The sequence below is a fragment of the Penaeus monodon genome, chromosome 11 (assembly GCF_015228065.2).
Source record: "Penaeus monodon isolate SGIC_2016 chromosome 11, NSTDA_Pmon_1, whole genome shotgun sequence".
In the NCBI taxonomy this organism is placed as follows: Eukaryota; Metazoa; Arthropoda; class Malacostraca; order Decapoda; family Penaeidae; genus Penaeus; species Penaeus monodon.
The window spans coordinates 47,994,296-48,007,004 of record NC_051396.1 but is presented as its reverse complement, the minus strand read 5'-3'; the positions used below and the strand labels follow the sequence as shown (position 1 = coordinate 48,007,004).

Here is a 12,709-nt window from a genome sequence, read left to right as displayed (position 1 = left end):
CTTAAGGATGCTTTATGCAATCTCCACCTGTTGGATCTTGCATATATTGTTGAAGCTACTTCATGGTGACCCTTGGGTGACATTCTGCTGGCTCTCTTAGAACTCCATTATAATTAGCACTTGATTAACTTTTATTTATTCAATTATTTTTATGTTTTTTCCCCCTACAATTTCCCTGATATATTTCATGTCTTCCTCAATTGTATGGGCTGGTATTAGGTTGGTTTACATGAAACAGCTGCTATGTCTTTTTGCCAAACCAACACCTTTTCCATTAGTTTTTGTCAGGGTCAGGATGATCTGAAGATCTACTGAATTGCAATAAAAAAAATGATGGCTCTAACATTTAGAACAGGGTGGAAACTATATGAAATAAGATGATAATTGCATGCTGAAAGTCATGTCTTATATCAGATTTATTCTAGACAGAGCTCTTAGGACTTTTAAGCATGGTATGCACTAATGTACAGTGCCATATGCTTTTGCTTTAATCAATTTGAGATTGAGATATCCATTTAACCCTTTCCCGACGGGTAGTATTCATAGTGGCCCGGGTCTCGCTGCCAGGGGCTTATATCGTCGCCCTAGCATGCGCGACCACTCATGCCAAATATCAGCATCCCATGCCGTTTCTTCGTAATACTATGAGCATATGTTGTATTTTCAGTTTTCATTATTTTCTAAAGTCTCTACTTGCCATATTTCCTGATAAATCAAGACTGAAGGGTATTTTTGTTGTTATATAGACTCCATAGTTGATCATTATTCAGTCTACAGTCTGAATAAAATAAGCAGTGTGCGGCATCATGGAGTTGATTTTTTTTTTTTTTTTTTTTTGCATAGTAAAATTGAGAAAGTGTTAAAAACGACTTAATCACACTTTCAGTGGCAGAAAGATAATATTTTACCATGATTGTAAAAAAAAACCTCATGGCATGTCCATACATACACCATGGCATGTACATACATGCCCCTAGCAGATAGTCCTGCCATACCATGGCATGTGTGTACATGCCACCCATCGGCAAAGGGTTAATATTATCAAATGTTATTAATTTCAAATTGTTCCCAATCCATACAGTGATCCCCACCTCTTTTCCTCCACAAGTCCACAGTAAGTTTATATCATTTGCATGAAAAGGGTATTGTTGATAAAATAACTATTGCAGATTCTCCTTGCCCCACCATAACTGAACTGCTATTTCTATATTGCTAAATTCTCAACTATAGACCCTTCTAGTAAAGGTATTACATACCTGGTATAAGTAACTTAATTTTGAAAATTTAATCCATTTGCGATAGGTCTTCCAGTGTCATAAAAACAATGCGCTAATCAGGGCAAACAGTCAGATGCTTGAGTGAGGAGTTAGAAGCACAGGAAACATTAATTTACCCTCTTGGCTGTGGCAAGTTATTACTGTGGTTTGACCATGCTTGATGTGATAGAAGCATGAGTATGACTTTCCATGACATGATAGCATGTCTTCCATTATGAATTGGTTAAGATTTCCAAGTTGAATGTTAGGTATTGTAAGTTTGCAATAATTAAGTATCATTATTGTTTTGGAAACATGGAAACATATAGAAATGTATATATTGTTTATATTATGTTTGTGTATGTAGAGCTTGTCAAGTCAGCTTTTGAGTCAGCTTTTGCTCACATTGTTAGCAGAAGGAAATAGACATTTTTTGTCTTGTGTTCGTAATGAAAAGTAGATGGCCTTTAAAGTAGAGTGATAGTTTGTGGATATGAGTGTGTGGCTGGATGGGTGGGTGACTATGTGTATGCATGAGCTTGTATAAGGCTTTATACATCTTCAGGCTGCTGATTGAATTTTTTGGCTTTAAAAGTTTTTTTTTTTTTTTAATCATGTCTTTGTACTGCAGTGGAAGCTACAAAAGTTTATATAATGAAATGTACAAGCCTACCTATTGTTGATTTTGATATAGACATCTTACAACTTTAGGTGGAAGATAAAAAGATTGAACTTTTGCCTTTTTATGTTACTTGTTTCCAACACAGATGTATCCACTAACATTGTAATAGACAAAAATATCAGCAACATTCATATATATTGTTGTGAAATATATGTATAGATTTTGTCATAGGAGTAGATATGTAGGCTTTTGACTGGAAATTTACAAAACCAGAACTGCAGGTGTTATGGAACCATTACATATACTGTCTCTAATATGATTATCTTCATCTCCTGGTAAGCCATATGCAAGGATAGTTGAAAGGGAAAAGTAAACACAGTAGTCTAGTGGAATGGGTCATGTGAGACAGAGTAGAGATCCACTATTTCCTGTTGCAGAGGATGAAGGAGGAAGTCCAGCTGCTGCTAGGCCTGACTCAGATAATGAGTCAGTTAAATCTGCCGCATCACGGACGTCTAGAGCGTCTCGGGCATCACGGGCTTCTAGGGCATCACGGGCCTCATCAAGAGCCTCACGCAGATCGAGTGGCAGTAGCCGTGGGAACAACACTGATGATGAAGCTGATCAGAGGTATTTACTTAGCTTCTAGTTTTGATAACAAGCTGGTTTAGGTCCAAGTTGATCAAAGACAGAAGTGTCTCTATTTTCATAGTTTATTTGTAAAGATTTTATGTTAATAGTTCTTGATATAGTATTTTTTTTTATGGTTTGATTTTTTTTTTTCTCTTCAGATTATATTTACACACTTTTTTTTTTTCTTTTTCTTGTACTTTGAAAGATAATGATTTTGAGATGTGATGTTAACTGTTAATCTTTCAAGATCTGGTGGTGGAAGCGACAGTGAAGTAGAGGAGAGGCGCTCTGTTATGGACAGCGATGATGAGGAAGCGAGTCCAAGCAAGAATGGCCCCAAGTCTCCTGCAGGAAGTGATGACCAGAAACAGCAAATTACAAACGAAGTCTTTGGAGGCTCGGACTCTGAAGGAGAGGGTGGAAACAAAGGGGGAAGCCGTTCACCCAGTAGGTCGCGGTCCCGTAGCAAGTCTGGAAGCAGAGCCGGCAGTGGCTCGAGAAGCAGATCTCGATCGCGGAGTAAATCGGGAAGTCGGGCGGGCAGTAGGTCCCGTAGTAGGTCTCGCAGTAAATCGAGGAGTGGCTCGAGAAGTAGGTCAAGGTCTGGAAGTAGAGCTGGTAGTGGTTCTAGGTCTCGTTCTCGTAGCAAGTCGGGCAGTAGGTCTCGCAGTGGCTCGCCCGTGAAAAGGACGTCAAAAAGCAGATCCCGATCGGGAAGTAGGTCACGTTCCAGAAGCAAGTCGGGGAGCGCGTCGAGGTCTAGAAGCAGGTCGCGATCGAGGTCCAGAAGCAAGTCCGGCAGTAGGTCGCGATCGCGCTCCAGAGGCAAGTCTGGAAGCAGATCCCGATCCCGGAGCAAGTCTGGAAGCTCGCGCTCCCGGTCAAGGGGAAAATCGGGAAGCAGGTCGAGATCAAGAAGCAAGTCCGGGAGTCGGTCCAGGTCCAGATCAGGGTCAAGAGCCAAGTCAGGCAGCAGATCAAGATCGCGCTCAAGGTCACGCTCAAGGTCAAGGTCAAGAAGTAAATCAGGAAGCCGGTCACGATCAAGGAGCAGGGCAAGGTATGTAGGCGTTTTTGGGTTGCATGCCTTAGTTTGGATTTTGGGATGAGCAATCGAAGTTCAATTCTGCTACTCCTGATGCTTGAAATACTTGTTAGAATATATATATATATATATTTTATGGTATTGGGGGTTTGAAAAGAAAACAGGTAGCAGTTCACGCATATAAAGAGTCACGTGAGAACTTTGAAAGAACTGCAGTGATTAGTAATTTACGTATGTGAATGCATATTAAACAACATTGAGTTTCACGTTTGCTCTTGGCAGAAGTGGCAGCAGCCGTTCAAGATCGAGATCGAGAAGTGGGTCAGACTCAGGATCCCCCAAAAAGCGCAGGAGGGTGCTGTCAGACTCCGATTCCGACTCGGGATCTGAGAAAGGAAGGCGGAAGAAAGTAAGTGCTTTATTCTGTATCTTTGATGAATATTCTCAGGCCATATAAAAGTTTAGGAAGCTCACTCATTTCACAGTTCTTTACAGTATCATTAGTGTTTGTATCATTTGTATATCATTAATGTTTTACTTACTGCTTCCAAAATTTGTATATATAGTAGTACAAGGGATCCCTGATATTTGTTACAAATATGGATCAGAAAAATATGATTAACAACGATTTAGAGAATAGCTATATGTAATATCTCTTAGGAATAAACTATGAAAGGATGTAATGTGGACAAGGACTAAAATTCAATAGTTTGCTCAAGCATATAGTTTGTGTATATTCTTAAAATAACACTTAAACAAGTGATAATACCTGGGTTTTTTATCACAGCAAAGTTATTAAAAAATTGAAATGCAAACTTTGGGTGTTGTGAAACATGACGGAATTATGCACAAACACACAAATTTGAAGGGGTCACTTCCTGTGAGGGGTGAGGAGTGAGGGTCAGAGTTTGCACAGGTAGACTGAGAGAGGATCATTAGCTGTTTCATCATTAGGATCATTAGCTGTCTCATTAGGATCATTAGCCGTCTCATCATTAGGATCATTAGCTGTCTCATCATTTTCCAGTGGGTTACTTATGAAGCAATCTGGAATAGTTGGGGTGGGTGGGTGAGGATCCTCTTGCATTCTATGTTCGATGTGAAGCCTTTTAGAAAAAAAAAAAAAGACAAGTCATCAGCTTCTAGCTTTTGCTTTTGAAATCTTGGAGTTGTGATTGTGTTTACATATATAAAGTTGCCAGCTTGTTTGGGATACCTTAAAATGCTAAGTGTTACTGTGTTTATGATTTTTTTGGCCAAACCAACAACTTCTGAGAGAAATGTATGTATGTGTGCACATTCCAATAGACACAACATCTTTTGATATGAGCTTGGTGAATGTTTAGAGAAATTTTTCTAATATTCTGATATTAAACAAAAAAATTATAATTGAAAAATTGAAAGCCTAAGAGTCCACACTATCAGCCGTGCATTCACCACTTTCCTTTTTATTATTTTCATCTTATTGCAATGTGTCGATGCATAGGTAGGTTTGCAACAGTCTTTATCCATTAATGAGTCAACACTGCCTGAGACTGCATTGATGGTGGTGATATCATCCTGTCTATTTGGCTGGACATTAGACTTGGATTGCTTATGTATACTGTAGTTCTTGTTTGTGATTTCGCATTGTGTTGTCTTCCTCTTTTTCTTCTTCTTTTTTTCTTCTTCATCTTCTGAGAAGATCTGTGCGTAAACTCTCCAAACCCTCATGACAAAAGAGTGAAATGCAACCAATGAGTAAAGAGTAAAAGAATGAATAACCGGGATCCCCTGTATATGTCTTTTATAGCTGGTTAGTCACATAACATATTTAACTTCGGAGTTAAATCCATGTGGTCTTATCATTTTTCAGGTTATTATCTTGACTCAGTATATTCCTAATTGAGGCTGTTAATGACTTTCAAAGGTTAAGCGCAAGAGGAAGACGAGTGGGAGTGGGGGTGGCAGCGGAGCAGGAAGTGACTCTGACGACGACCTTCCGAAATCGAGCAAGAAGCCGAAAGCAAAGAAGAAGAACGTACTTAGTGGCAGTGACAGTGACTCGGGCCCAGATGATGTGAGTTGTTGGCGGAGACTGTGTTGCTTTTGCTGATAAGTTGTTTTATATTTGTGATTTTCATGATACGTCTTCAACATTGGGAGAGTGTACTGTATAGCTGGGCAAAGTGTTTGAGAGTGAGTGAGAATGTTAAAAGTGAGGGGTGAGTGAGAGAAGTCTTGTGTGTGTGTGTGAGAGTGTGTGTATGTGTGCATGGGGAGGGGGGTGTATGCATGTGAGCATGTGGTTATGGGATGTAGCTGTGGCTGCAAATATGTGTGTGTGTGTGTGTGTGTGTGTGTGTGTGTGTGTGTGTGTGTGTGTGTGTGTGTGTGTATGTGTGTGTGTGTGTGTCTGCTGGTTCAATGATTTCAGTTGTTAGTTGCCAGGCATCTGCATTCACACAGTTTTTGGCTAGTTTTTTGAAGGAAGAGTCCCTAATAGGGACCTCTTCCACCAACAAGTATGTCTCGACAACTATCTAGTCCACAGATCATTTGCCACAACCATAACAGTTGATGGTTTATGATACTGATCTCTTTGAGGGCTCTAAATGATGTGTCTGGGTAGTCCATTGGCCATGTGGCTATTTAGAATTCGCATGCTTTTGACCAGCCTCAGTAGCTCTTAGGTACTAGCAGAAGCTGCAGGTATAGAATTTCAGCCAATAATGCTTTCCTGTTACCTGTAGAAAAACGTTGCAAAGAAGGCTAAAGTGAGTGAGAATGATGAGGCCGGCAGTAGGGCTGGAAGCCCGGCACCCAACAGAGAGCCAGAAGGCGAACAGAATGCTGAGGTAAGTGAGAATAGCATTGAGCTTATGGTTCATGCACACTTACATGTATATGGATCTTTGCTTGTATGTATGCATTCATGTGTTTGATTGACTGTCTGTATATGAATATATATCTTCATACTTATACTCTTTGTTAATTGGCTAGTTAATTACCATCTCTGCTTTGGAATAGGCATTGCCTCAGCTGTCAGACAGTGAGGATGAGGCCATTCGGAATCAGCTGAGAAACCAGGAGGAGGAATTTGTCAATGATTTCGAGGCCATGTTGGCCAAGAAGAAGGAGGAGGCAGGAAGGCACAGGAGAAGAAAAAATAATGTAGACATTATCAATGACAATGAGGAACACATAGCCATTATTGTTAGGAAGGTAAGATTCTTTATTTGTCATATGATTATGGTTGTTGCCATTGGTGTGAACAGGTGTAGTTTAGGTAGTTAATTTGAATGTCTTTTTTGAACACGTTTATCCAATTTGATAAGCTGATCTACTGATATACTGTTTAAAATAGGTTCATTGCTGTAAAAAGACTCCCATCTGTCCAGCCATTCTGAACACCTTGGGACAATAGTGGCTTGCCCTTAAAGCTGTTCCCTCTCCTTCCTCCAGATGCGAGAAGCCGCTGACGAGGACCGGCAGCTGAATGCTAAGCGGCTGCCAGCAACCAAGAAATCTGCAATGCTGGAGCTTGCCATGAGTCAGATAAATAAACAGAACCTGATTGAGGGCTTTTTAGATGCCAACGTGCTCTCAGCCCTGACAGACTGGTTGGCTCCCATGCCAGACCGGTCACTTCCTGCTGTCAAGATCAGGGACGCTGTCACTAAGTGGTTGCTTTCGGTATGTAACAGGTGTAAGACATACTTGTGGTCACACATATACCCATATTTACATACACACATGTGGACACGCACACAGGCACACAAGGACACACACTCCATATGCATCCACACATGCACAACAACCATAGAACACACATGCAGATTTGTGTGATGTATAGGTCATCATCATTACTCTTATGATCATCTTCAGGGTACATTGTTTTAATTGGCCAATTTTGTATTTTTGCAGTTACCACCTCTATCCCAAGATATGTTGAAGACTTCAGGCATTGGGAAAGCTATTATGTATCTGTATAAACACCCCAAAGAGTTAAAGATGATTAGGAGTCGGTGCGGAAGACTCATATCCATGTGGTCGCGCCCAATATTCAACGTCTCAGATGATTTCAAATGTAAGTGCATACTTATGGAATGTAGAATTGGTCTGTGGGTGAGTACATATTTGTAGGATCAGATTAATGCAGTATTTATATATTTATTTATTTTTTATTATTATTTTTTATATATTTATTTATTTTTTTCTCTCTCTCTTTTTCTTTTTCTTTTTTCTTGCTTCAGAATCTTTGCATTATGTTTTGCTTTTCACCCATGAAACTTTCTTCATTTCTTACCTTGCTTCAGAAAATGTTACTTGTATGGTTTAGAACTTCCACTAGCAGCAGAAAGTTCTTTGTCAGCCCTGTGGCAGGCTATATTACCAGGATATGATACAAAACTTTTTCCACTGCCAAGCCTAACTTCTTCAGAATAAAATTCATGATTGCTGACATCAGCCCTAACACATCTCCTAAATGGGTGTGATGTCACTTTAGAATTTTTAAGGAAACCAAGGAGGAAAAGTGATGAATTATAAAGTATAAATAGGTAGTAATATTGGAATGATATAGATAAGTTTTGGTGAAAAGAAAAAGTACAGGTAACTAGTGTGTCTCTCATTTAATAATCACATGTGTATCAAACACTAGCCATAACTGATGCCAGTCTGCTTAGGTACCTTTTATTCCACATCATTCTATAGTTATGATTATTATTATTATTATTATTTTATATATATATATATATATCTATATATCTATATATCTATATATATCTATATATCTATATATCTATATATCTATATATCTATATATCTATATATCTATGTGTATATATATATATATATATATGTGTATATAATATTATATATATATTAATATATAATATGTATATATATATTATATATATATATGATATATATGTGATATATATGTGATATATATGTGTATATATATATATGTGTATAAATATATGTGTATATAATATGTGTATATATATATATATGTGTATATATATATGTGTATATTATAGTGTATATTATATGTGTATATATATAGTTATATATATATATATATATATATTATATATATATATATATTATATATATATATATATAATTTTTTCATATTTATATAATTCTTTTGTTCATTAACATAGAAAGGTGCACAACTATTGTCTTGAAAACTGAATACTCTTGAAAATATTTCTTTCTGACTCTGCTGTTGCCAAAGGGTTAACACAGTTTTAATACTTTTATGTGTCTTGTACATCTTAGCTGACATTTCTCCCTATTTACAGCTCTGTCAAAAGAAGAACGTCTAGAGAGAGATCTCGAACAGCAGCAGTCACAAGGCAGCAGTAGCAGAAAAGACCAACAGGATATTCAGACAGATGAGTCAGGGTAAGTTGAATACAGACAAACAGAGCTGTTGAAAACCCGATTGCTCTTTGGAAAGTAGTGTCCCTTCATTCAGAGATTGAATACTTGGATGATATGCATTCTTCTCAGTCAGTCTGATAACTGCAATGTACAGTATTTGCTATAGAGTCACATTGTAAGATGCATGACAGAACTCCCATAAAAAATGAATGACTGGTGTTGGAGTAATTATTTTAACTTGTGCTATGATTTCAAAACTAAATCCTTTATGAACTTTATTCCCAGACGACCACTGCGACCAGGTGACCCTGGATGGTGCTACAGAGCACGTGTCCCTCGCCCTTCAGCCAAAGATTATGTCAACCGTCCAAAGTGGCAGACAGAAGTTGATCTCAACAGAGTAAGTTATGTTTGGTATAGATAAGGGTGAAGGATAATGTAGTTGCTGGCACATTTATGTTAGTGTTTACTGCAGAACAGAATGCTGAAGGAAAAATATGCATAGGTAAATATCAGGATTTCAAATTAATGTTCTCCAGTTTTCAAAGCAGATTTGCTGCAGTTTAAGTATGATATTATAAATATAATTATTGCAGATTTTATAATTTAAGAATACAGTTAAAAAAAGTATTATTAAATGGCAGGGGGAGAGGAAGGGGGTCATATAATCACCATATGATATTGGGCCCATCTTTTTGGTCACCTTGGGAAAGAACTCTGAGCCCAGGACAGTGGGCCTTTCTTTCATGACTGTCCCTACACATCTGAGCAAGTGGCAATTGCCATCTGTTGAGAGAAGTTGATTGGTGCCAAGTTATTCAGTCCTTTATGTGGCAGTCTGTTTATCTGTTATTTTATTGTATTCTGAATAGTAACTTCTTTCTGATTACTTTCAGACAAGTAAGAAAGAGATTACCAGGCTAGACAAGCAGATGCGAGCTTTCCAGGAGAGAAAAAGACTATCGAAAGCTCGCCGAGCGGTTGCAATCAGTATTGAAGGGCGGAATATGGCTCTGTAATTCTTACAATACTTTAGTGAAATACGTGTATGTATGTGTATATACAAGAAGCCTTACCGTGCTGGAATAAAGGAGTGTTAGTTTTAGGTTTTGGAAGTGTTATAAACCGATAATGTGAAAATCAGCAGGTTATAAAAAAAAGGAAAAGAAAAAAGATAATATAAACAATATGAATGCTTTTTTCTCAGCCTTAGTATTTATTATTTTCTGTCAGTTTATTTAGTTGTAAATGAAGCTATATAGAAAGCTTCGTCATTTCATTACCTATAGAAAAATAAGCTAATCCTTTTAGTGTTCTGTGAAGGATTGTTATAGGCAATTGAAGCATACTCATGCACAAACTTTAAATTTCTTCAAATAGAACGACTTTGAAGATATACAAAGGAGCACTTTTTTTTTTTTTTTCCTTTTCTCTTTCTTTCCTTACCAGATCCTAAAGTTTTACATATAAGTGTCTGCATGTTCATGATATGAAAGGTAATACTTTAATACTCCGTGTTTTTTGTTGACAAGCATCTGTATATGTGCATGTAAAGCATGAGAGAGGGAGAGTAAGTCATTGGGTGAGTGTGTGAGTGAGTGTATATGTGTAGGTTTGACTGCAAGTTAAATGTGTGTATGTTTGTACATGAGAAAGTGAGTGAGTGAGTGAGCCAGCAAGCAGAAATGTGCGAGTGTGTATGAGTGTGTACATCCGTGCATACGTTTTGAGTTTTTGCTTACGAGTGTCTTTCTTGATTAAAAGAATTGGTTTCTTAGAAAAGGGAATTATAAAAGGAAATAAGGTGTCTTCATCAGTCCTTGATTACTGCAGTTGCACGTATATTTCCATTCTAGTAAAATGTTTACATTGAATTCCAGCTTATCTGGTATATATAGACACCCTTAGATAATAATGGAAAGTTAGTAAGAGAAAATGAAAGTTGTGGTAATTGTAATCCTTTGAGCAGTAATATTTATATCTGGAAAGTATGCTCCCCTATACTATCAACATAACTTCTGTGCACATAATATCTGTATTGTCTTGTAAATATAGTATTTATGTATTTTTCATGTTCATATTTCCTCATATATCATCTGTTTTCTGAGAGCCAAAAAGGGTTACATCAGTATGAAAGGCCTCAAGTTGTGTTCCTTATTAGAAAAATTATTTTCTTTCAGTTGCATTGTTTCTTTTTTATTTCTTCTTCTTCTTTATGATCAAAATTTTAGAATGTAGATGAGAACTGGCAGAAACCAAGTACTCATGATGGTTGTACTTACCGTGAAAGAATATCAAGTATGTGTATATAAATAGACAGGAAGAGTGAATGGACATAGTACAGCCAAAATAAAATACGTAGGACTGCAGCTGGTTGTATCAAGGGAATTATGTGCTTTATTTTTGTACATGACTTTTTCATTAGTGCTCACCTTTCAGTCTTAAACTTAGGGATGCAGACAATGACCTATATACGAGAATCACTCCTTGTCTTGTTCCGTATTTTGAAATAAAAAGTATTTCTATTGACTGTATTTAGTACTTGATTTCATTACCCAAAGGAAGGAAGTTTTTTTTATCCCTTCATTAAAAGTGAATTTTAAATATGGCTTATATTGAAATGGTAAATATTAGGTGTTCTTGATATTCCTTCATGTGAATGTTAGAAAGTGAATTTATGAAAATTATCTGAGTATACATAATGCAATTATTGTTTATGTTAGATTTTTGTGCAGTTTCTTATTTGAAAACCTCATGGAAATGTATATATATCTTTACACAAGTATAGGAATCTTGTTTATATTAAATATATATTAACCACATCTTAATCTTATGTAAGAAATAATGGGTAACAAATTTCAACAAATATGATGTTTTATTTGTGCTAGATTGTTTTAAAAAATCTAGAATAAGTATTGTTTAGTACAGCATAAAGCAGGTTCTAAAATTGAAGTATTTCATTATTTGTAAAACTCCAACTGAAGAATTCAATAAAAGTTTTCCAGTTAATGGTATTAGTGAACCAAAACCAGTCTAAAAAGTGTTTTAGAATAGGCTCTGCTCGTCATGTCTAAGAACAGAATGAGTGACCAAATAGGTTTCAAAAAAATTTCAGAGGCGGAAAAATCTGCAATAAATGATTTGCACAAATTTCCTGAGGCTCGGTCATAACTGGGATGTTGAATCTAATAATATAATTCCTTAAGGCCAAGTCCACACAAGGTAAACACAAGTACCAAATTACAATGCAAGATGAGCACAGGCAGAGATGACACCATATAGAGAAACTACAGGCAAAACAAACCAATTTCACCTAAAGTGTTGTGAACCGAGTAATAACCTAGACTGCTGGAACTGCCTCAGACACAAAACAAACTTATCTTCTAGCAGACACATCTAGGTGTGTGATATTCACTGCTATTCTAGTAGTACTATTTTATACCAGAGCCATGTGTGTATTTTGGTCCAGCCGTCATTCCTGTTACCCGTTAAGTGATTGGGTCTTTTCACAAGTTATTTAGGTAGTCCACAAAAGATTGTAACTCAAGCTATATTATTGTCTTTAATGGCTTTTTAATCATAGAGAAAAACTGAATAAATGTCCTCTCACTTTAGCAAATATAACTTCAATATTTCAGTGTTGGGAATATACAACATATATTTTATTTAACGAGAATATTAGGACTTTAAACATTAAAAATGTAACAGCACTGTGCAGTACAGTTTTGCATAAAGGAACCATTTGTGCTAAAAAATATATATGGAAACATAAAGCACTGC

At 36.8% G+C, this 12,709-nt stretch overlaps 1 protein-coding gene across 2 annotated transcripts in view; it reads left to right on the top strand.

Annotated features, from left to right (window-relative positions):
* LOC119579013 (protein IWS1 homolog) overlaps positions 1-11,463 on the top strand; it is a 12,570-nt gene extending 1,107 nt beyond the window's left edge. Inside the window, exons 1-12 of one of the 2 annotated variants that reach the window (XM_037926709.1) lie at positions 1,085-1,114; positions 2,316-2,508; positions 2,759-3,571; positions 3,839-3,965; positions 5,466-5,615; positions 6,289-6,393; positions 6,566-6,760; positions 7,001-7,231; positions 7,463-7,625; positions 8,848-8,950; positions 9,215-9,329; positions 9,826-10,116. In XM_037926709.1, the coding sequence (XP_037782637.1) occupies positions 2,805-3,571; positions 3,839-3,965; positions 5,466-5,615; positions 6,289-6,393; positions 6,566-6,760; positions 7,001-7,231; positions 7,463-7,625; positions 8,848-8,950; positions 9,215-9,329; positions 9,826-9,948 (2,079 nt within the window). In that variant the 5' untranslated portion in view covers positions 1,085-1,114; positions 2,316-2,508; positions 2,759-2,804 and the 3' untranslated portion in view covers positions 9,949-10,116. Of the gene's footprint in view, positions 1-1,084; positions 1,115-2,315; positions 2,509-2,758; positions 3,572-3,838; positions 3,966-5,465; positions 5,616-6,288; positions 6,394-6,565; positions 6,761-7,000; positions 7,232-7,462; positions 7,626-8,847; positions 8,951-9,214; positions 9,330-9,825 lie in introns of those variants that run through there. The other variant, XM_037926708.1, reaches the window with a different exon arrangement.
* Positions 11,464-12,709: the final 1,246 nt, after the last annotated feature.